Source organism: Dipodomys merriami, unplaced genomic scaffold (genome assembly GCF_024711535.1).
Source record: "Dipodomys merriami isolate MVZ:Mamm:240054 unplaced genomic scaffold, mDipMer1.0.p SCAF_69, whole genome shotgun sequence".
Classification (NCBI taxonomy): domain Eukaryota; kingdom Metazoa; phylum Chordata; class Mammalia; order Rodentia; family Heteromyidae; genus Dipodomys; species Dipodomys merriami.
The window spans coordinates 6,903,765-6,928,769 of record NW_027206279.1 but is presented as its reverse complement, the minus strand read 5'-3'; the positions used below and the strand labels follow the sequence as shown (position 1 = coordinate 6,928,769).

General features: G+C 41.0%; 1 protein-coding gene and 1 long non-coding RNA gene across 5 annotated transcripts in view; one reads left to right on the top strand and one right to left on the bottom strand.

Moving 5' to 3' along the window:
* Positions 1-17,147: 17,147 nt before the first annotated feature.
* Positions 17,148-18,832, bottom strand: LOC138816292 (uncharacterized). Its single transcript, XR_011368604.1, has 3 exons — positions 18,690-18,832; positions 17,589-17,828; positions 17,148-17,401 (listed from the first exon to the last, which is right to left on the bottom strand). It is a non-coding gene; the product is annotated as an uncharacterized lncRNA (long non-coding RNA).
* Positions 18,024-25,005, top strand: part of Frmd5 (FERM domain containing 5) — a 234,309-nt gene continuing 227,327 nt past the window's right edge. For 2 of the 4 annotated variants that reach the window (XM_070005990.1, XM_070005986.1), the window contains exon 1: positions 18,024-18,392. In XM_070005990.1, the coding sequence (XP_069862091.1) occupies positions 18,291-18,392 (102 nt within the window). In that variant the 5' untranslated portion in view covers positions 18,024-18,290. Of the gene's footprint in view, positions 18,393-18,639; positions 18,655-25,005 lie in introns of those variants that run through there. The other 2 variants (XM_070005987.1, XM_070005989.1) reach the window with 2 other exon arrangements.

The following is a 25,005-nucleotide window of genomic DNA, read 5'->3' as shown; positions in this document are numbered from 1 at the left end:
TAAATAAATAAAAAAAATAATAATAATAAAAAGAAGTCTCATACCATCCTGGTAGTAAGAAAATAAAACAGGATATTGACTTGCACTTTCTGCATTTGAATCTGAAATAGTTTTCTGCAGGATTTCTTATGTAGTCAAGGAGTATACTCAAACCTCACTGGAAATAAAAAAAATTGGTCAAACCAGGTGCCAGTGGCTCATGCCTATAATCCTAGCTACTCAGGAGGCTGATCACGGTTTAAAGCCAGTCTGGGCAGGAAAGCCTGTGAGTCTCTTATCTCCAATTAAATCACAGAAAAAGTCAGAAGTGCCACTGTGGCTCAAGTGTTAGAGTATTAGCCTTGAGCAAAAAGAGCTCAGGGACAGCACCCATGTCCAGAGTATAAGCCTCAGGAAAAAAAAAAATTGCTCAAAAGCCAATGATGAAAACTTGGTGTACGTTAATATAATTAAAAGAGTCCACTTAATAATCCAAGTGTCACCCCACTTCTGGCATTTTGGTAATGAATTGAAGATAAGAGTCTCATGACTTTCCTGCCTACACTGGCTTCAAACTATGATTTTCTGATCTCAGCCTCCTGAGTAGTTAGTATTACAGTCATGAGCCACTGGTGCATGGCTATGAAATCGTCTTATATTACTAATGTATACAATTCAAAAACAAAATAAAAATGAAGAGATAGCAATAATCATTTTCTGCATTTTATTGCACCCATTTCCTGATATACTATTTTATTTCAGAGGGTCTTTTATGACTCATTGGGAAAAACAGAAGGAAGAAAATAAATAAATAAAAGCTATGATTATTCCTGGCTGAGGACCTTAGTCAGCATTTTCTGTATAATTTGGAAATAATCTCTATGTTCAGCTCCTAAGATTTTAAGTTCTTATTGAATGTTTAAAAAGCTATTCAACAGGAACTCTTATCTTCTGTATCTGCAGAAACTCTAGATACCAGAGGGACATTATTAAAGATATAAAAGTTAAAGTTTAAACTAAAAATTAAGCACCATTAAAAAGGCATTTTCTTCTGATCATGAAAAGAGGACTTGACTTGGGCTACATTACAATGACATAGAATCATTATGGCTGCTGGGCGCCGGTGGCTCACGCCTGCAATCCTAGCTACTGAGGAGGCTGAGATCTGAGGATCACGTTCAAAGCCAGCCCGGGCAGGAAAGTCCATCAAACTCTTATCTCCAATAAACCACCAGAAAACCAGAAGTGGTGCTGTGGGTCAAGTGGTAGTGCATTCGCCTTGAGCTGAAGAGCGCAGGGACAGCGCCCAGGCCCAGAGTTCAAGCCCCATAACTGACAAAAAAAAAAAAAAAAAAGAATTATTATGGCGTTGGTCATTAGATGAATCTCTACTTATTCTTTCCTGAAATGTCACTCAAAATGGGCAACAAAATGACTGTATTTTAATGAAGTCACTATTTTCATCCAGTAAGCCAAACTAAATGTATTAATTAACCAGGGTACCACTTTGAGTTGTCCTTTTATCCATCTTCACAGTAAAATGGTATTTACATTTGGTCTCATTTATTTGGAGATTATAACTAAAAGATATAGCCTGAGGGCTGGGAAGGTGGCTCAGTGGTAGAGCGCTTGCCTTGCAGGCATGAGGCCCTGGGTTCGATTCCCCAGCACCACATAAGCAAAAAGAAAAAAAAAAGCCGGAAGTGGCGCTGTGGCTCAAGTGGTAGAGTGGTAGCCTTGAGCTGAAAAGCTGAGGGACAGTGCCTATGCCCAGAGTTCAGGCCCCACAACCGGACCCAAAAAAGATATAGCCTGAAACTCACATTTGTATTCCTGGCTACTCGGGAGATCTGGAGGATCTCAGTTTGACAAAAGTAGATCTCAAATAGCAGCAAAAAGTAGGGCTGGAGTCATAGCTCACATGGCAGTATTGCCAAAAAATAATAATAGAGTGTAGATTTGCTTTCCTGATATTCTTGGCTACTGAATATCTAGCCTGAGGTCAAGAGTAGAGATATTATTATTTTTTTTTTTATCATTCTCTGAAATTCTTTGAAGCAACGAAAAGAAAAATTTCTAGGAAATCCTCTATGAAAAGAGAGTCAATGTCAGTTGTATAAGTTGGCAAATGTTTGCAACTAACTATTCAACACCTTGATGATTTTGGCAGATACAGAACGTTTTTTTTTCCTTTCCTGTACCCTTACTGGGGCTTGAACTCAGAGTCTGGGCATTGTCCCTGAGCTTTTGCTCCAGGCTAGTGTTTTACTGCTTGAACCACAGCTTTGTTTCTGGCTTTATTTTTTGTCCGTTGTGGGGCTTGAACTCTAGGCCTGGGCGCTGTCCCTCAGCTCTTCAGCTCAAGGCTAGTGCTCTACCACTTGAGCCACAGTGCCACTTCTGATTTTCTGGTGGTTTATTGGAGATAAACCACAGATTTCCTGCCCAAGTTGGTTTGAACCGTTATCCTCAGATCTCAGCCTCTTGAGTAGCTAGGATTACAGTAGTGAGCCACTGGGGCACCCAGGTCCCCCCCCCACACACAAAATCTTTACAAAGTATTTAATGTTATTAGAGACAAGAGAGGATTTGAGATATAGTAAAAGACAAATATGGAGCCAGAAGGCTTCATTGTGAACTCACCTGTAGGTCATCATCTGTAATTTATTTTTAAAAATTTAATTGGTGGGGCTGGGAAGGTGGCTCAGTGGTAGAGCGCTTGCCTTGCATGCATGAGGCCCTGCGTTCGATTCCTCAGCACTACATAAGCAAAAAGAAAAAAACCGGAAGTGGCACTGTGGCTCAAGTGGTAGAGCGCTAGCCTTGAGCTGAAGAGCTGAGGGACAGCGCCCAGGCCCAAAGTTCAGGCCCCATGACCGGAACCCCCCCCCCAAAAATAATAAATTTAATTGGTGAATAGAAATGATTTACATTTATTATATACAACATACTATTTGGAATATGTATACAATGTGGAATGGCTCAATTAAACAAATCAACATGCATTGTCATCATAATTTCAACAACAATGTGCAGTGAATCCTTTTCAGATTGCCCACACACTCTACTTGCTGAAGTGGGAAAGCAATACAATGTCTTTATGATGATGCTCTCTTAGCCCACAGCTGATTGGATAAGAGGTAGACATCTGACCTAAGCTAATTACATTGTGGCTCCAGGGAATTTGGAATTGGGATGCAGAGTCCTTGGCTCATGAGTGTTAGGCACCTGAGCCATTGAGTGTGAAGAGCTGAGACATGACTTCCATTTTCTTCCAAAGGGATGCTGAAGCTAAGAGTCAATCTTAAAAAAAAAAAAAATCAGAGAAGATCTCATGGAGCTCATGTCAAGTGCCTTGTGAAACCTGGCTGTCCTACCAGCTTTGGTTTCTCAAGATACCTGTAACTTTCCAATAAGCATTATTCCCTTGTGCTTAAGCTGGTTTAAGTGGGATTCTCTTCCTTGTGAACAATTATCCCTCATCAAGACAGTGTTCTTCTTCACAAAGAAAGGCTAAAATTTATGAAAGACTAGCCCACATGTACTGCAGGTGTCTGGCTTCTGAAAATTTTGTTTGAATCGTCTACATTAGCCTTCTTGTAGATGAACTGGCTGTTTAATACAACAGATGCAGCAGGCTTTGTGAGAAAGAAATGCTGAACAGCATGAAATCTTTGCAGCCACGCTCACATGTTTTACCATACATGGTCTAAACAAAAACAACAACAAAAGAAAAACCCACAAATCCAAACATAACTTACGGTTGAATTTTTTTTATCTTTATCCTAACTAAATCCTATTAATATGTGTAGACTTCAGACATATGCACAGCAGTTTAATGACCCATTATAAAAGGACTTGAAAAGATTCTAGGATGGAGAGAATAATCAGCTCTATCAGAACCATCAATTTTAGCCCCCTGTGCTTCTGCTTTACACCCTTGACACCAATTATGCAAATCTGCTCACTACAGCCCTGGTTTGCTTTTGCATTGTAATTAAATATAGGTGCCTTATGAAAACAAAAGGAAATGCATTGTCCTTTCCAGGACTGATTTTGTTCCTCTCGAATTATCAGGCAGCTGAAGGAACAGCTGGACCAGTTTCTGAACATCAGCAACAAAATCCTTCAAGTCTGAATCAGTGATTTTTTTCATCAGAATTCTATATTATTGTTTAATAAATACAAAACAGGCTTTACTGGACTTTACTGTTTCCCTGTTTACATGATCAAATGTATTATGAAGACACAGACAAATGCACTATGGATTTCTTGATTCACTGAGAATACTTGGACTTTATTTATTTAATATCAGTCCTAGGGCTTGAATTTAGGGGCCTGGGCACTTGCTGTCCTTTAGCTTTTTCAACTGAGGCTGGTGCTGATGCTTCCTACTTTTAGTTTCCATCTTTTTTCCTACTTTTTAGTTTCCATATGGGCCAGTTTCAAACCTTGATATTCAGATCTCAGCCTCATGAGAGGCTCATGTGAGCCTCCAGCACCTGGCTTGGGCTTCATTTTAACAAACTGGACAATCCAGTTTAAAGAAGGAATGAAAGACAGAAGCAACATCACATAGTATTCCTATAGGTTGGCTTAGTTAGGTTTAAGGCTCTGGCCTAGTTTTGTGTTTGTTTTGTTTTCATTTTGAGATGGGTTCTTTTGAGCCTCATACTCACAATCCTCCTGTTGGGATTATAGGCCAGAGCCACCACACCTGTCAAGGACCAGTTGTAGCAGGTGACCTTTGGTAAATTATTCAAACACTCTGTGCTTTAATTTGCTCCTTTGTGAGGTGGGATACAAACAGTACTACTCCATTGGATAAAAATATAAAATCCTGTATTTTCTTGAAGTTTCAGCCAACAAAGCTAAGTGTTGCATAAGCATAACATTATTTCTTATTCAGCCTGTGACTCAAAAGTAGAAGGCACAGAGCAGTTTGCTTGAGGAAAGGTGTGGTATGTATATGTGCTCTGTGGGTACATGGGTATAATGGCAGCAACCTTGATCTCAAAGTTCAGATGTTCTGCTCCTTTATAAGGATTACATTCTGCCTAGTAGATTGGTGGAATGACTGTGTTATCTTAGGTCAAGGCCAGCATGTCCTGATTAGGTAGACATGGTACATTAGGTCCAGATGGGTAGGTACAACATGAAACCCAGCAGCAGGTCCAAGGAGGAAGTCCAGCTTTACTGGTTTACATCAGGAGAGGAAAAGGAGAATAGCCTGAGGAAACTGCTGACAAGTAGAAGACCTAAGTCAAAGTTAGAATTTTTAAAGGTGCATAGCACAAGTTTAGGTAATCTAGGACAAGGACTATTTGCAGAGAGCAGCATCAAGACTAGGGACTAGTAAGACCATATTGAACTGGGTGCTGTTGACTCAAACCTGTAATCCTGGATACTTAGGAGGCTGAGATCTGAGGATTATGGTTTGAAGCCAGTCTTGGCAAAAAGACAGAAGTAGAGGTATGACTCAAGTAGTAGTATGTAAACTTTGAGGGGAAGGAAGGAAGGAAGGAAGGGTGGAGGGGAGGGAGGGAGGAAGGGAAGGAGGGAGGAAGGAAGGAAGGAAGGAAGAAAGAAAGAAAGAAAGAAAGAAAGAAAGAAAGAAAGAAAGAAAGAAAGAAAGAAAGAAAGAAAAAGAAAGAAAGAAAGAAAGGGGGCTGGGAAGGTGGCTCAGTGGTAGAGCGCTTGCCTTGCATGCCTGAGGCCCTGGGTTCGATTCCTCAGCACCACATAAAACAAAAAGAAAAAAGCTGGAAGTGGCACTGTGGCTTAAGTGGTAGAGCGCTAGCCTTGGGCTGAAGAGCTGAGGGACAGCGCCCAGACCCAGAGTTCAGGCCCCACGACTGGACCCCCCCCCCAAAAAAAGAAAGAAAGAAAGGAATAAAGGAAAGAGAGGAAGGGAGGGAGGAAGGAAGAAAGGAAGGAAGAAAGAAAGGAAAGAAAGAACAGAAAGGACAGAATACATTGTGCTCCTTTTCAGAGGGATGTGATTTCACAATGATCAAAACAAGGGACTCAATGAAGGGAAGAAGAAAGGAACTCAGATACAAGCATAGGGGCTGATTCTCAGAATTCTGATCTCTTCCAGCATGAGAACTGAATCAAAGCAGTAGTGAAGAAATCATTGCTCAGGCTGGGATCATGGTTAAAGTGGTAGAGCACTGGTCTAGTAAGTATGAAGCCCTGAGTTGAGTCCCCAGTACTGAACAACAACAACAAAAAATGCTTAGGATGTTCTTAGAGTTGGGTTGGTCAAAGATAAGTCTGAGGGGGAAAATAGAAAAGAATAGTAGAATATCCACTAGTGAGGGAAATAGTTCTTATGGTTTTGTCTTAAAATTTCAGAAGTAGAGGAAGCACCCCTGAGCATCTGGACATTCTGTCAATGAACAGACGATGGTCTGTCAATGTGTCATGTCAATGCCGACTAAATAACTCTGAGCGACAGAAAGAAAATGAACTACATTCTTTACAGAACTCCTGGCAATAGGTTCTAAATGTAATAATTGTCTTCTTCCCCTCAACTTTAAAACCTGGCTTCTAGTTGGACACCAATGATCCATGCCAATCATCCTAGCTACATACGAAGCTGAGATGTAGACAACAATGTTCCAAGCCAGCCTAGGCAAAAAAATCCACGAGACTATTTCATCTTAATGGAAAAAGCTGTCATTCTTAGCTATGGTGAGAAGCACAAAATAGGAGGACCAAAGTCCAGAGCCATGCTAGGAAGCAAGATCTTATCTCAAAAAACAACAACAACAACAACAAAAACCTAGTACAAAAGCTGGACCGGAAGTATGTATAAGACCTTAAGGTCAAACTCTAATACTGCCCAAACAAACAAACCAATAAATCAAACCAACCAATCAATCAAATAAGTTCCAGGAGGAACTTGGCTTGTTTAACATGAAACAGAATTTTAACTTGAAAAAAAAATCAAATGACGATTGAGAAATATGCTGTTTGGATTCAGAGTTATACCAGTTGTAGAAGAAAAAGATCTTGGGAGGACACAGAGGAGACAAAGAAAGACAAGAAACAGCTGTAGCTCCAAAGTAATTGGCTTGCTAATTATGACTGCTGAAAACAACTGCAATGCACAGTTATTCTTCAGAAATTGTCGCTGAGGATGGAACTAAATGGTAAAGCACTGGCCCAAGGCCCTGCACTTAAAAAAAAAAAAAAAGACACTGGTTCTCTAGTTTGTAGCTCTTCTCAGATTTTTGTTTTAGATCTTCCTTTCTACTGACTGCTTAAAAAAATCCACTAATCCACAAAGATTATGAGACAAAATTAATATTAGCTAAAACTTTCCTGATGTGGTGTTCTGCACAAGTGCGAAGCTCATTCTCATAGTAGCTATATGACAAAGACGATTGTTATCTATTTGCAAATAAGCATGCAGAACAGTCCTGGGGCTTGAACTAGGTGCCTGGATATTGTCTCTGAGCTTTTTTGCTGAAAGCTAATGCTCTACCTCTTGAACAACAGCTCTACTTCCTGCTTTTTGGCAGTTAATCAGAAATAAGAGTCTTATGGATTTTCCTGTCTAAGTTGGCTACAAACCATGATCCTCAGGTCTCAGATTCCTGAGTATCTAGGGTTGCAGGCATAACCTACCAGCACTCTATCTAGCTAGCTATACTAGATGTTGAACCCAGGACTTTATGCATGCTAGGCAATCATTGAATGTTTTTTATATCAAAGTTAAAATGTGAACATATTTATATATCAAGTACAGTCATAATATAAATTTGATATAATAAAGTTTCAGATGGACTGGATGTATGTGTTAAAGTCTCATAAGATTATAATAGAAGCTGAGCATGGTAGCTTGTAATCCCAGCTCTTCTGAAGCCATAAATAGGAGGATCATGGTTTAGGATCACTGAGGAAAAAAATAAAAGTTAACAAGATCCTATATCAGAGAATAAGATGATATGCAATGCACATTTGTAATCCTAGCTACATGGGAGGTATAGGTAGGAGGATCAAAGTCCTTGGCCAGCTCCAAGCAAAAAGTGTGAAAACCCAATCTGAAAAATAACTGGAGGGCTGGGAAGGTGGCTCAGTGGTAGAGCGCTTGCATTGCATGCCTGAGGCCCTGGGTTTGATTCCTCAGCACCACATAAGCAAAAAGAAAAAAAGCCGGAAGTGGCGCTGTGGCTCAAGTGGTAGAGCGCTAGCCTTGAGCTGAAGAGCTGAGAGACAGCGCCCAAGCCCAGAGTTCAGGCCCCATGACCGGACCCCCCCCAAAAAAAAAAAACAAACAAAAAACTGGAGTGCTGGGTGCCACTTTCTCAGGCCTGCAATCCTAGCTACTCAGGACACTGGGATCTGAGGATCACTGTTTGAAGCTAGCCCAGGCAGGAAAGTCAATGAGACTCTTCTTGCCACTAAATTACCAAAGAATCTAGATGTGGAGTGTGGTTCAAGTGGTAGAGTGCTAGCCTTGAGCAAAAGAAGCTCAGGGACAGCACCCAGCCTTGAATTCAAGCCCCCGCATGCTCTCTCTCTCTCTCTCTCTCTCTCTCTCTCTCTCTCTCTCTCTCTCTCTCTCTCTCTCTCTCTCTCTCACACACACACACACACACACACACACATACACACACACACACACACACACACACACACACACACACACACACACAGAAAACCGGAGCAAAAAAGGCTGGAGGTGTGGCTTAAGTGGTGTAGAACCTGCCTAGAAAGCACAAGGTATTAAATTTAAACCCAAGAACTGCCAAACAATGAAATTAGAAATAGAGCAGTCAAATCTCTAGTGCCTAACAATATCATTAACTGGTATGGCACAAGACATTACTCACAGGTTAGTTGTAATGCTGGTATAAACCAACGTATGCTTCCAATTGTATAAAAGTACTGTCTAACCATACAATTAGGCATGTAATGCTTGATAATGATAATACAAAGAGCTGTTACTGGGTTACACATTACTTTATTATTTTAGAGTGTACTCCTACTTGCAACAAAGAGTTAACTAAAATAGCCTCAGACAGGTCCATCAGAGGATTCCAGAACGCAAGGTTATTATGGGAGATGGCTTCTAGCACCTTGTTGTCCTTGAAGACCTTCCAGTGGAACAAGACATGGAAGTAAGACAAGATATTGATGTTCCTGACTCTGAAGGCTTAGGCTAATGTCTAGGTTTGCATTTTAGCTTTCAACAACATTTTTACAAAAAAAAAAAGATAAAAAGCTTACAGAATAAGAATATCTAGCAAGTTTTAAAAAAATTTATAGAGCTAATTTTTACTTTGTTTCCTTGGCTGTCATTGACCTCTTAAACTCAAGATATCTTTCTCTTTCAACTTCCCAAGTAGCTAAAGCCACTTACCACCATGCCTTGCCAAATGTCATGTTTCTTTTTCTGCAGCTTTTTTGTGGTACTGAGAATTGAATTCAGGATCTACCAAACCCTCACTTCTGTTTTTAGTTTGTTCTTTTCTGGTAAGGGCTTATATGCTTTTGCTCAGGACAGCCTTGGGCTGATATCCTACTTCTACCTCTCTGAGTAGCCAGGATTATAGATATGTACCATCAAGCCAGACATGTGCTTCTATTTTAAGGTAAATATTATAAGAAATCAAAAGGTGGGGCTGGGAAGGTGGCTCAGTGGTAGAGTGCTTGCCTCGCATGCATGAGGCCCTGGGTTCCATTCCTCAGCACCACATAGAAAAAGCTGGAAGTGGCGCTGTGGCTCACGTGGTAGAGTGCTTGCCTTGAGCTGAAGAGCTGAGGGACAGTGCCCAGGCCGAGTTCAGGCCCCATGACCGACCAAAAATAAATAAATAAAAGAAAAGAAATTAAAAGGTACAGTAATGTCCTGGGCCTTCACAATCACTCAGTATTCACTCACTAACACACCCATAACAACTTCCAGTCCTTCAGGCTTCTCTAATTGTGGTAAATACTGTATACAATATGCCTTTTTTTTCTCTTTTATTCTTATCAGAACTTTTATATTTTTAGGTATGATGCATGATTACTTTAGCTACATGAATACTTGCCATTTTGTTACAACTGACCACAATATTCTGTACACTAATATGCTACATAGATTTGTAGCCAGGAGCTATAGGTAATAGAAACATTTAGTCTAGGTATAGAGTAGGTCCTATTATCAAGATTTGTACACAATGGCAAAAGTCACATTTCCTAGAAACTATCCTCATCATTAAGTGACATATGTCTGTAGTTCTCAAGGCCTGGGTATTTAAAAATTAATTAATTAATTAATAATCTAGGTCCCAATTCTCCTTCTTTGATCTGTGCCCCTGCCATAACCTTCAGGTATTTTAGCTGTTTTTCAGTATCTCTACATAATAAATATATTTCCACAGGACCTTCTTGATTTTTAGAAAAGGAGGTTTCATCTATGAAAAAATACACTTATTTCTTTCAACTACTCCAATATTCAGCTTGCTTCAATCACAAATGTACACTTTTTAAATTCATTCTAATATTGTTAGATTATGTTGACTAAATCATTGATAGATGTATTATTATCACTATGTAAATGCTTATGTACCATGATTACTTTTCTTTCCTTGTACAACCTTTTTTCCTGAAATTGATACAAGTTTGCTTTTATTTTTCACTTAGTTTTACTATGGTTATCACTAACTCATAGCCAAATCTCCCCCATACATTCACAATCAATTTCATTTTCTTGGGAACACTTGCCAGCCACCTAATTTTCTCCATTCTGATCTTGGTTTCTCTCTATACTTGGCTCCCTAGCTATCATTCTGGAATCAAGCTTCCTTGTTCTGAGGATTTATACTTCATTCTGTGTTAGATTCCATTTCTAGAATCTTATATGTATTAGTCATCTTTTGATACTTCTTATTTTAGCAATGACTCCAAAATATCAATGGCTTACAATGAAAAATATTTATTTCTCACTTTCATTAGACATCTTCTGTGGGTTGGCTGCTGCTCAGCTTCATATTGGCTTCTTCCCAGGGCACAGGAGCCAGCTTCTTCTGGACCACATTAGTCTTTTGATTAAGCAAAGAACACACCCACCATCTCCATTTTCATTCCATTGTTCCAAGCAAATCAATGGCTAAGGTTTTTAATGGGATAGGAAGTAAATTCAAGTCCAAATAGAAAGGATCAGTGAGTTGATTTTGTTGTTGTTGTTGTTTTTGCTTTGCTTTGGCATTTTATGGCAGAGCTTATTTATCAATAGCTTTCTAAGGAAGGATACCAAAGAATTAAATTTGCTGAAATCTTTTTTTTTTTTTTTTTGGTCGGCTGTGGGGCTTGAACTCTGGGCCTGGGTGCTGTCCCTCAGCTCTTCAGCTCAAGGCGAGCGCTCTACCACTTGAGCTACAGCGCCACTTCCGGTTTTTGGGTGGTTTATTGGAGATAGGAGTCTCACGGTCTCTCCTGCCCGGGCTGGCTTTGAACCGAGATCCTCAGATCTCAGCCTCCTGAGTAGCTAGGATTACAGGCGTGAGCCACCAGCGCCCGGCTATTTGCTGAAATCTTATATGTCTAAAAATATACTTTGAGCTAGGGGAGAATTATGGAAGAATGCCTCCGATCAAGAAGCACTAGACAAGGCCAGGCACTAGTGGCTCATACCTATAATCCTAGATACTCAGGAGGTTGAGATCTGAAGATAGTGGTTCAAAGACAACCCAGGTAGGAAAGTCTGTGTGACTAGCATCTCCAATTAATCGCCAAAAAAGCCAGAAATAGAGCTGTGGCTCAACTGGTAGAGAACAAAAAAAAAAGCTCAGGGACAGTATCTGGGCCCCGAGTTCAAGCCCTAGGACCAGCAAAATAAACACTGGACACTTAGAGGGACTTTTCAAATTGTAATTCCCTTGTAAACCTTTTGGAGTTTAGAAAAAAAATATAGATGTATATACACACACACACACACACACACACACACACACACACACGATACTCTTTTGGGCTCAATATGTAGCTTAGTAGTACAGCATCCATCTCACTAGCCCCTGCTATCAAATCCTTGTACCTGCCTCCCAAAAACAAATTAAAAAAAATTTTACTCAGTTGCAGCGTATTTTGGCATAGCATTCTGGATGGGAAATCGTTTTCCTTAGAGACTGTACAAGATGCTCTACCAGCTTCTAGATTCTGGTATTGTTAAATACAATGTCATTTTAACACTGCTTTGTAACGTTTTCCTTCCTGGAAAAAAAGTTTCCTTTCTATTCTCATTGTTCTGAAATTTTACACTGGGGAATCATGGTGTGGATTTATTTGTCTATTGTACTGGACACTTGACAGGCTTTCTGAATTTGGAAATTCATATCTTTCATTATGAGACCTTTTCTTCAATTATGTTTTTGATAACTTGTTGCCTTGTATTGTCCACTTTTATCCATTTTTGTTTTTCACTTCTGCCACTTTGTTTCTATTAGGGTAGTTACTAGTCAATTGCTTTTTTCTTCTTTTTTTTGTCAGTTGTGGGGCTTGAACTCTGGGCCTGGGCGCTGCCCCTGCCCTCTTCAGTTCAAGGTGAGTGCTCAATCACTTGAGCCACAGCGCCACGTCCAGTTTTCTAGTGGTTTATTGGAGATAAGAGTCTCACGGGCTTTCCTGCCTGGGCTGGCTTTGAACTCTGATCAAATCTCAGCCTACTGAGTAGCTAGGATGACAGGCGTGAGCCACCGGCACCTGGCTCAATTGCTTTTCTTGTGATACCGGGGATCCAGCCCAGGTCCCTGCACAGAGCAGGTAAAGGCTATACCATAGAGATATACCCTCAGCCCCACATTTTGCTTTTCTGAAATTTTCTTTTTCCTGTTTTTTTTTTTTTTGTCCTTAGTTTTTCTGGGGGAGCAGCTTAGTAATGGAGCTCTTCCCTAGCACAGATGAGGCCCTGATGCTACAAAAAAATGGGAAGAGATGACAATAGCAGCACCACCTTACCACAACATTGTGATAATATGTGTAAAATATTCAACACAATTTCTGGCATTAGTGATTGCCCTCTCATTTCTAAAATGGAAATGTTAAAATAATGAGATATAATAATGATGTTTAATGTTAATTAATTGAAAAATGTCCAGAGAAACTTTCAACTTAATTTTGCAGACATTACGGAATAATTAGTATGTGCACCGTGGAATGTTTATTCTTCTTTTCTCTTCAATTTTAACTGTGTTTGATGAACAACTACACACCTTGCAATTTAATTGAGCTTAGCTGAGTGACTAAAACATCACTTTTGCCATGGCTGGTGTTGCCCACCTTGGCTGTTGAGTTCAGGAGTTTGAAGTCAGCCTAGGCAACATAATGAGATCATCATTCTAAACAAGTGGACAAAGAAATATCACTCTTCCTCCTTCATCTCTCTTCTCTTGCTTTCTTCATCCATCAAAACTCTTCATTCCTCAGGGTCCAGCTCAAATATCTTTTTTTCATTGCTTCCCTGCCACTCCCAAGCTTAAATAATTGTAGCATTTGTTTTGCATCTCAAGCACATTCCATGTTTTTCAGATTAATTGTATATTCGTGGGAAGTCAGCTAAAACTATATCATAGCTCTTTGGACTTGTAACTAACATTCTCACCAAGACTTATGAGCTTCTTGATTCATATATTTCCTTTTTCTCATATTTGGGCTCTGCTTTATGTACTCTAGAACATGTCACAGTACCTGAGCTTAAATGCTCAGTAAGTGTAGTTTGGGATTTAAAAACAAAACAAAAACAAAAGCACAGCTGGGCACCAGTAACTCATACCTGTAATTCTAGCTATTCAGGAGGCTGAGATCTGAGGATCACTGTTTGAAGCCAGCCTAGGCAGGAAAGTCCATGAGACTTATCTCCAGTTAACTACCAAAAAGCCAGAAGTAGAATTATGGCTAAGTGATAGAGCACTAGCCTTGAGCAAAAAAGCTCAAGAACAGTGTCCAGGCCCTGAGTTCAAGCCCCAGACCAGCACACACATACACAAAAAATGCATGTTTATATCTTCTATCTGTCTGCCTGTCTGTCTGTCTATTTCTTCTGTTGAAAAAAAAAAAAAAACTAAAACCTGAAAATCCGGTGGAGATTCTGTGTGATCCTCAGTCCATCTCTTCCCAGCCAATGTATACCACCTGTTACCCATCAAAGGTACTTGCAATTGAGACAAGGTAGAAAAGCGGTCTTTCAAACTGTAGGTGTCTTGATAAAAGGGGGAAATATTCTGGGAAAACTATATGAATTGTCTACTACTATTAAAACAAGTACATGTCTTAGAAAATATAAACTGGTCATTATCCTGAATGTAGATGCTTCAAGATTGAGAACAATTCTTACTTGGATGGGCAAATCACTGTGGAGCAGAAGCCCTGCTTCTGTAGACACTGATTCAGAAGCGAAGAACATGTATTTTTCCTCTCTGTAGATTTAGAGCATGTATATGTCAATATGTTGTCTCTGTAGGGATGTGGATGTCCTCGTTTGAGCCCCTGCTCTGAGAACAGAAGCTGAGATCTAAAAAATCTAAGAAAGCAGAGACAGAAATGCCTTTAATGCTTACTGAAGAAATAATTATGCAATAAGACTGAACTGGCTTTGAGAGGCTCTTCCTAGTATAATAACTCAATCTTTGTTAAAAAAAAAAAAAGTGCTGACATTAGAAAATGTCATGGTCTTATTGGATCAGAGAGGTCAGTGTCACACTGACACATGGAGGGTAGGGTTTCCTCTAAAAGTTATTGCCATAGTCAATCACCTTCAGAAGAGACAGTACCTAGGGCAGAAATGGAGACTTTGAGATTGTTAGAAGTTATAGCTTTTTTGAGTGTTTGCTGGAAATTGAACCCAGGACCTTATGAATGCCAGATAAGCTCTTTCCATTGAGCTACATCCCTAGCCCCACAAATTAGAGTCTGGTCTTAACTATAATGGGAAGGATCTATATTTGTGATGTTTGGTGAAGGGATTATAATACTCCTTACTAAAACCTCATGTATTGGTGAAGGTTGCATGGGAGGAGAGGGAGAGAGAGATAGAGAGGAGGGAGAGAGGGAGAGGAGAGGGAAAGAAGAGAGGAGGAGAAAGAGCACAGAGGTCAGAGTTCAGATATTACAGGCATATATGGAGACAGTACCTCCTCTAAGGATTCCTTTACAATAGAGAAGATGCTGTCACCCGAACAATATAGAGGATGGGGGTTCAGAGCCATTGTAATTAGCTGTTGTATTCTAAATATAGCCTCCTTTATACTCAAAGGCAAATGAAAGCTGTGATAGCTCTGGTTATCAAAGACACAAGCACCTTTTATTGAACAGATCCTTCTCATCCTGGACTACTTGTTCAATAGACTTGAGAAAAAAAAAAAAAGGGAAAGTCCTCTTCTATTTAATTTGCTAGTTCCTCTTAGATTTCTGCATATTGAGCCTTATTCTTGCATTTATTTTTTTCCATCCTGTTTTCTTCACAAAATGTTCTATATCAGAAGGGAAGGTTTGCAGCTGGATGTTATGTACAAACATGGTTGAATATCTAACTAGCTTTTCAATGAAGTGAGCTTTGAAACAGACACAATTTCCCAGACTGAACAGTAATGCTACTTAACACACTGGAATAGCAGCCATCTTATCCCTGCTCATTGCGTCAATGATCATACTTTAAAGACTGAATTCAGTTCCTTAGAACTTTTCTGGATTTAAGGTGCTTTGCAATTTTATTCTAACAGGTGCTTACTTGCATAACTTGTTATAAACACTCTCCTACCTTGTCGTTAATGGGCTTCCTATAACTTCTTGGACATCATTTTCTTCCTCTTGCACATTTTACAGTAAATACCAACCTTTGCCTTTTACAAAAGTTCTCCCTGGGGCTGGGAAGGTGGCTCAGTGGTAGAGTGCTTGCCTTGCATGCATGAGGCTCTGGGTTCAATTCCTCAGCACCACATAAGCAAAAAGAAAAAAGCCGGAAGTGGCGCTATGGCTCAAGTGGTAGAGTGCTAGCCTTGAGCTGAAGAGGTGAGGGACAGTGCCCAGGCCCAGAGTTTAGGTCCCACGACCGGAACCCCCCCCCAAAAAAAAGTTCTCCCTGTTTAATATATTGCATTATTTTTTCACATTTACATACATAGCTGAATAGTATAGAAGATCACTATGGCCTATTAATGATTTTACTTGTCTCCAAGACTTTTCTAATTTTCCTAGTTTCTTCACAGGTCTTCCCTTGGGGTAGAGTTCCTGTAGAATATTAATTTTGTTTACTTCAGTAAGACACTTTTAGATTACCTATATATTACAGCTACTTCCTAGGGCTATAGATTGGAGCTCATATCTGCTTGTGTGCTTGGAACACCTGACTTTTTTAATCTCATGACTCTTCCAGGGTTGTGCTGAAATACCTCAAGGGAGGATGCAAACATAAGAACAATGATCCAGGTTACTAAGGTGATAACTGGAGAGAGGGAAAAAGAAGTCTTCCAGGGGTAGGTGGAGCGGGCCATATTGGAATCTAAACACACTAGTGAAGCAGCATACTTTTTAAAGGTCAGAAGCCTACCTAAAGAGTCCTAGGAGGCCGAGGCAGGAGGATTAGAGTTTGAGGCCAGCTGACCTAGGATATATAAGGAGATCCTGCCTTAAAAAAGTGTAGACATTATTGCTCAGAGGTAGAGCTACCAATGAACACTTGCCTATCATGTGCAAAGCCCTGGGTTTCGCGCTAAGCACCTGAAAAACAAAACAAAAGAAGACAGAGTGGACACCAGTGCCTATAATCTTAGCTAATCAGGAGGCTAAGCTCTGAGAATCATGATTGGAAGTCAGCTGAACAGAAATGTCCAAGAGACTGTATCCAAGGGAGTGCGGCTCAAGCAGTAGAGAGCCAGCCAGGAGTGGGAAAAGGTGAGACCACCAGTATAGTGCAGGAGGTGGAGAAGCCAGATTTTTTTTTTCTAGCTAATGTAAGTCTTCTAATATGGATATGTTTTGTCCTTAGAAAAAGAGTTTAAACAAAATAGGAAATTGTGCCTATTTTATTAGTTTGAATAAATATATTTTACCGAATTAATGTTTTCAGTTGTGGGTTTTTTTTTTGTTTTGTTTTTGCTTTAGAGTAAAACCCAGAAGAACCCTGCCCATGCTAGTCCAGTGTTCTACCACAGAGTTACACCCCAATAACACGATAATTTAATATCATTTCCTTTCATTAACATTTTTCAGGAAGCACAGTGATATTTTGACAAAGAACTCAGAGTCTGAAGAATGGGGGGGAGGCACAAAGGAAGGGAAGCAATCAATTTTTTCCCCCTTTGTGATGTGTTCTGAAGATGTAATAATTCTAGTTGTAAAGGTGCAGGGAAAGAATCGATGACTTCCGGTGTTCCTCACCAGCGGGGATGGGAGGGGGGAGCACACCTCAGCCTCTGATTCCTTTTGTCTTCTGAAAATAAAAGGAGGCATAGGGTATTAGAGCAGGTTTTTTTTTTTACTAGGGGTTAAACTCGTTTACTTACGGACCTGGTTGGTCCCAGCAGATTTTACTTAATAGCTCCTGCAAAGCAGCTGTTTCTCATTTAAATAAGGGGGCGGGGCACAGAGGCCCCCCCGGGCCGACTTGGGGTACGTACAGCACAGGTGGGGGCCGACCCCAGGTCTGGAGCACGAGGTGCCGGTGTTGGGCAGGTGCCGCCTTCTCGCCCTGGCTCCCAATAAGGCGGGAACAACGGCGTTGCTGGGTTCGCGACTTGGTTGCTGTGGCAGAGCACGATAGTATTTCAGGCACCAGACCTCCATCCAGTCGAGTGTCCACACCTGGCCCGGGGGAAGGCAATCCGCATCCATAGGAACCACCGGGAACAACCGAGAAGCTGAGGGTTTGGGACGCCAGAGGGTTGGTTGGGCTTAGGCTAGGTACGATTGTTCCGCAGTGATTGCTTCTCCCACCCGCTCATCACCCCAGCTCCCTATCTCGATTGGCTACCCGATCTGCCACTCAGTTCCGCCGCGCTGACTCCCATTGGCCTCTTCTAGCTGAGGCCCCGCCCCCACGAGCTAGACACGGGCAGTGGGGCACCGGGGAAGAGAGCCCGGCGTTTGCTCGGGGCAGCAGGGGGGTGGGGGGGAGGCGGTGGCGGCGGCTGTGGAGAAGGAGGAGGAGGAGGAGGTGAAGAAGGAGGAGCAGGGCCAGCGGGAGGCAGCGGCGGCGACCCAGTCAGGGTGATGGTGCAGGTGCCCGGGGCCGGCGCGGAGCTGCCGGGCTGAGGGGCTCGCGGTCCACCGTCCGCAGCGCCGCCGCGTCGCTCCCGGGGAACGGGCGAGCGGGCGGGAAGATGCTGAGCAGGTTGATGAGCGGCAGCAGCAGGAGCCTGGAGCGCGAGTACAGCTGCACCGTGCGGCTGCTGGACGACAGCGAGTACACCTGCACCATCCAGGTCAGCGCCGCGCCGCGCCACTCCGCCCGCCGGCGGGACCCCCTCTCCCCCCTCAGTCCCGGCCCCCCCCTCAAGTCGGCCAAGTTGGCCGGCTTCCGCCGCCCGGGGGTCGCCTCAGCCCCCGCGCCGCGCTTTGTCCGCCCCTGGCTGAGGCGGATCGCCCCCGGGAGCAGGACGCCCGAGCCTCTGCCCCAGGGGCCCGGGGACCGCGCGCATCGCCACCCGGCGAGCCCCGGCGTCCCGGACCCCCAACTCCTCCCCGGTGTGTATGTGTGTGTGTGTGGGGGAACCGAGCACCTTCCGCGGGCGTCCGGAGGGAGGCGGGCCGGGGGGTGTGAGGGGAAGGGCTCCTCTCCTGGCCGCCCCGTCGAGGGGGCGCGGGGTGGGGTGGTGGTGGTGGCGGGGGAGCCGCAGGCTTCGGCTCTCCGGCTGGGTAAGGCCGACTGGCCGGCGCGTCTGATCAGTCTGCTTGGAAGGATAAAGGTTTATGTCATAATTTCTCCCCTAGCGTTTGTGAGTCAGAGCTTTCAGAAGGTGGAAGGGAACGCGCAGCCCATGCGGAGTGGCCTATCGAAGGGAGCCCAGACCTCAGGGCTGTACAGATTGAGATACTTCTCTCCCCGCCCCCCAACCCTCCCGCTTTTGGATCCCCAAATCTGGCCATTTCTGGCCTTGGGGGAGAGAGGAAAAGAGGGCGTGAGGTAAACATTTAGCAACAAGTTCCAGCGATTCGGGGGGATTGGCAGTGGCCAGAAAGAAAAGGGTGACTTGAAAAAGCAAACGAACACGCTAAGAAGATGAGAACGCTGCTGCGTCTCTGTTCTTGCCGAAGCTGGTGGTTTTTTTTTTTTTTTTTTTTAAAGGCTATTTGTTTTTGCAATCCTCTTGCCCGTGTTCCTTCACTACTGCTCTGTGGCGCGTCAGGAGTAGTAGTCTCTCCCAGGAATGCAGGCACAGCCTTCTCTCTCTCTCTCTCTCTCTCTCTGCTTCTCTCTCCCTCTCCCTCCCTCCCTCTTTCCTTCTCTCTCGTCCCCCCCATTTTCTCCCCATTCTTTCCCACCTCTCCCCCCCCTTTATAAAGTCAGAGGTTGAAAAAGATTGACAACGCCCCCGTGTTCAGTTCATCCGCTCCGCTCGCCGTCAGAAACTGCTCTTTGTGGAGAAGCAAATTTGAGTTGGAGGGTCTCACCTGATCCCTTTGCCTTTGCTACATGCAACCAGAGGAGGCTTCTCAGTTCAGATGTGACAGATTAAAAAACTGCCCACCTAGGTCCTTCCTCAGGGAGCTCCCCCACCCAATTAATTTATTATTATTATTTTTTATTTTGCTGACAGTGCTCAATAGCATAAAATAGTGATGTATGAGAAAGACGCTGGGTAGTGTAAGAGGAGCAGCAGCTGTTCTTTGCAGACTTTGTGTTCACTTCAACCTACTACTTCTCTCTCCATTCCCTTCCCCACTCCCCCCACCCCCCCAAAAAAATCCAGCTGTGGGGTCTTAGTGCTGGCTGCAGCCAATATCCATGAAGGTAAAAAAGAAAGAAAGAAATATCTTCATAAAGCCATTCAAATACACTCATAAAGATACTAGCCATCAAATGAGAAGATTTTTTGTACTTGAATATGATAGATGTCATGTATTATTCCTTTGCTGAATAAGTGGCATGTTACTTTTTGTTTCTATTGTATCTTTATACTATGCACAGGTTTTCTTTCTTTTTTCTTTTCTTGGAGGAGGGGAAAAAAGAAGTTGACATCTTTGCTATTTGAGTACATTGTCAAGAGCTTTAAAAGCCTATAACCTTCTTTTGAAATCTAAAGCATTTACACAATGGCCTATCAAGGGCATTGTGAGATTCAGACTTCATGAGTCTTAAGAATATTTTTGTGCTGTATGGTGAAATAAAATTTCTGAAGCAGGTCATTAACTTTTGCCAGGGTACAGAGTACAAATGAAAATACATCACCACTCCATGAGAAATGATTGATAATTCTGTAGCTTTAAGGCATTACAATAAGGAAAATGGTTATTTTTCCCAGTTAGTGGAACTTATGAGGTTGGTTGGTTGATAGGTGTTGTAATTTTTTATTTTATCATTGAGAAAAGATGTTTTTAAGCTAAGCAGGATTGTATTGGGTTTGTGTTTGCCTATCCTATTGTGATTGTGTTTGTTTTATTGATGCTCTTCTTTTGTATTGTTGTAATTTAACTTTCTAAAAAATAAGCATGGTGTAAATATAGCTACCCTATAGTAAGTGTCCATGGTCTAGATGTATTAGTGATTGTGCATTGTTTCTTGGGAATCTAAAAACCACAGGAATTCTAAAGTGTATGTAGCGTCATTCTTTGACTCCACTATTTGAATTGCCTTTATCCATGTGGGGAAAGGTTTAAAAAAAAGACAATAGCTTACATGAAATGAATATTTTTCATGTATAGGTGTTTTGAACATTGAAAGATTGAGCTTTTCTTTCTAACTCTTCCTCCTGCACATTTCAGCAGTGTGCATGTGCACACATGCTTATTTGTCAAACCCTGGGTACAGCATCTTTTAAATTCGAATGGATAGGATGGTGAGTTTCTGATTAGCAGTATTTCTACGTTTTAAGGATTACAGTACCATATATTTTTAATTTTTCCATAATTTGAACTCTTTCCTTCAAGTGTTGTATGTCATATTTATGTTTAGATAAGCTATTTTAAAAGATCATTATGACTTTTGAGATAATTGAGCTCAGTTAGGATTTTACAGGATTAGAAAAGTATCATTGGGTGGGAGTCATGATAGTCACATTGGGTAAATTTCATTGTAGGCAGTTCTGTCAAGGTATTGGTCTAGCCTTCTGCAGCAGTTATACTGATGTGGCATTTAGAATGTGATTATTAAGGTAATCAAAAAACCATACATCTTCTCAAAGAAGGTTGCCACAGTTACCACATCATTCTTTTATTCCTTCTGGTATGTAAATGTATTTGTAGACCAGGAAAAATGAAAATATATGTTAGAAGGTCTATACTGTAATTGCTTCCTTGTAAAGAACATTGTTACCAGCTCCCTGCCAGTTTTGAAGGTCATTGCTTCATAAATGCAGATCTGATCCATATTTTTCACTCATCTGCTTTATCTATGCATATTTATATTATTTACTGTGTTTACTACCCTTACAATGTTGTTTTATTTAGGGAAAATGGGAAAAATTAAAAATCTATCTAATATCTTTGAAGCCAAACTAAATAGGGTCATTTAAAGGCTTAGGCATGTATACTAGGCATGTAGATCCGAAGGAATACATTATCTTCTGTCTTTCAGGTAAAATAGTTTATTCATTATTAAGAATATGTATTGCAGAAGTTCTAGTAGTAATTTGTTTAATGAATACATATTTTCAAGTAAAAATAATAATTGCTTTTTCATAATAACTGAAAGATAAGATTTCCCTAGAAATGAATTTGATTTTACTGGGGATATATTAAAGTAACTGATTAACATTTAGGTTAGACAAATTTTTAAGTTACTTGCCATAAATGGAATGTTTGTGCCAAGGTGGTTCTGTAATGGAACCAATATTTAGATTTTACTGTGGCACCACCACTTAGGGTAAGGGTGGGACAGGACAAATGAACTGGGCCCTGAGCTGGCCCAAAAACGGTATAGGCATTGCCATCTCATTTCCTTCACAATAGCATTATAGATTGACTATATTTGCATTGTGCCAGGTAAAGAAAATGAGCTTGCGGGTTGGTTGGGAGAGCCCTGTGTTGAATGACTAATTTTATACTAGGCTTTCTGGTAGGTATTTTGCATATGCCTTATGCGACTCATTTGTCAAGTAGGTAGTATTATTTCTATCTTACAGATGGAAAGACAGGTTGAGGAGGTTGAAGTACCTTGCCTCCTGTTAGTAAGTGGTCTAATTATATTTAAACCATGGTCCTTTTGTCTCTTAATCTTGTTTTTGTTTCTTCTCTCCATTCTGGCTCCCAAGTTACCTCATATCTCTCTCTCTTTCTACCTTTCTTCATCTATAGAATGGAAATGCTAATGATTATTTCATAGCAAAAAGAAAATGATTTGGAAATATAAATACTAAGCAATATTTAAACAGACTAATACATTTTTACATTGTGGCTTATTCTGTTCAAGTAAAAAATAGAATCGGGGAATGTTCTACTCTTTTCTAAGAAAACTAAATCAGTTTAAGCCCTAAGTCTCCTTCAAGTGATTTCTGATTCATCTCAATGAGATTGTAAAATTCCAGGCTGATATACCTGGCCTCCTTACTAAAACTTTTCTTTAAGATTTACCTCCCTTCTATCCTGCCAAGTCTTTTGCTTGGGGAAGGGAAGAGACATTCCTGGGCTACAATTTGCTTCTTCTAAGAATTTCTGCTTCATATCTGGTAAGTGAAATCCTTTGTTTTATTAATGCAAAAGTGATGTTGTTAGAAAATTAGGATAATTTTATTCATAGAGAAAAACACAAAGCTGTTGTATTTTCATGAATATTGATTAAAAAATTTTAACAGGAAACATGCTATCTCAGGACCTCTGTTACAGTAGCAAGTCAGTTAGACTCTAACTCTTGAAACTAAGCTTCAAAACTAACCTTCTAGAATCCTAAAAGCACTTGTATCGTTCCTTAGTTTCTGTATTAAATATTTTATAAAACAAATGAAAATATACCCCTGAGTACTGAAGTTACATTCTGAATACACAGTTGGGCTTCATTCTTTTTCTTGTGTAAAGAAGTTTTAGTAGCATCTGAGAGAGATTTAGAAGCATTCACCACAGCATAATTTACTCAGGGTTATTTGTATGAATTTGCATTCTATTAAATGTTTGGAATGAATATGCTAGATGAGGCACTTCAACATACCATATAATAAAAGAGCATTGGATTTTGAATTCTCTGTTACATTGCTTAGAGACTCATTTATCATAGTTGTGCTATCATTAATATCAGGCCTTTAAAAGAGACATTTTTGTTTCACATTTGTAGTAGTTTATATATAGGTATGAAATGGATAGTGGAAAAATCAGAAGCAAGGCAATCATTTTAGAAGAGATTTACCATTAATATAATCATTACTACATTAAAATTCTTAGAATAATCAAAATATTTTATTTCTGTGGTAGATTTTACCGTACAATTCATAAAGGAGAAAAAAGCTATAAATCACAAATCCTAAGAACTACAACAGCTAGTTTAAGGCCTTACATAGTTATATTTCTTCAATAAGTATCTGTTCTAGTTTGTTGGTGCTGCACAATTGCTGTATTCAAGTTAACCCTTTAAAATTTATTATATCTGAAACCAATAAACATTTTCCAACAACAATTTAACTATGTAATTTCAACCTATCCAATTCCAAGCCATTTTGCTCTATAATCCCTCTTCTTAGTGAGAAGCACAGGTATGTAAATTCTGTATGGTATTTCTAGAGCCTTCGAGGTCTGCAATTATCGTTTGTTGAATTGATTGATATCCACCCACACCCATTAAGTGCTTATGACTTTTTGGTTTGTCTCTAAGGATTTCAAAACTTTCAAGTTTTTCCTCCATTTCTGCAGGTGTACAGAGCAGTGCTTCATGGAGCTTCAGAGGTCTGCCAGAATTAGGGTTTTGAATGTAGGGATCACAATAGCCACAGAAACCTGCCTTCACTCCTTTCCTCTAAGTTAGTACCACATAAAATAGGACGGAGACCTCCTCACAACCTCATTTTCTAACCTCTTAGTGCAACAGCAACAGGAAGTACTGGCAACCGAGCTGAAATATAACTAGTTCTTGTTATGTCTATTTCAAGCTGAATTTGTCTTTGACATCCTCATCTGTAACATGCCATCTGATCTGCAGACTCTATTTCAAGGAGCAGCTGCCAATGGGTCACTCTTCCCCCATGTGTGCCTTGTAAGTCCTTGATCAACTAATGTGACTATCACAGAGGATCTGCTGCGCTATCCCAGCTTCTTTTTCTTACCTATGTGGTGTTCAGGACAAGATGGCATTGTACCTCTGGAGGTCAGGTAATAGTTACTGTCCCTTATATTTTCTAGCTTTGACCCTTGGGGTTCAGATCAGACCACCTGAATCATTTTCTTATATCACGGGGAAATTTGAAGAACACAAAACCATCTTCATCTTCATGTGGAAGAGGAACGGTGGTGACCTAAGAGAGCAAAATATGTGGTCATGTGTCCATTCTTAACATTAAAGCAAGTCTTCCATTCCTTTTAGACAATAGACTCTGGCAACTAATACAACTCTAAACTTTTTTTTTTTTTTTTTTTGCCAATCATGGGGCCTGAACTCTAGGCCTGGGTGCTGTCCCTCAGCTCTTCAGCTCAAGGCTAGCGCTCTACCACTTGAGCCACAGCGCCACTTCTGGCTTTTTCTGCTTATGTGGTGCTGAGGAATCGAACCCAGGGCCTCATGCATGCAAGGCAAGCACTCTACCACTGAGCCACCTTCCCAGCCCCACAACTCTAAACTTTTTACAAACATTTTACATATAGGGAGTGTCAAAGATAGACCGGAGAGGGCAAAGAATCGAAGTTACCTACTCCATACTTTGCTTTTTCAGAGATACTAAGCTCTAGACTTAAATCATG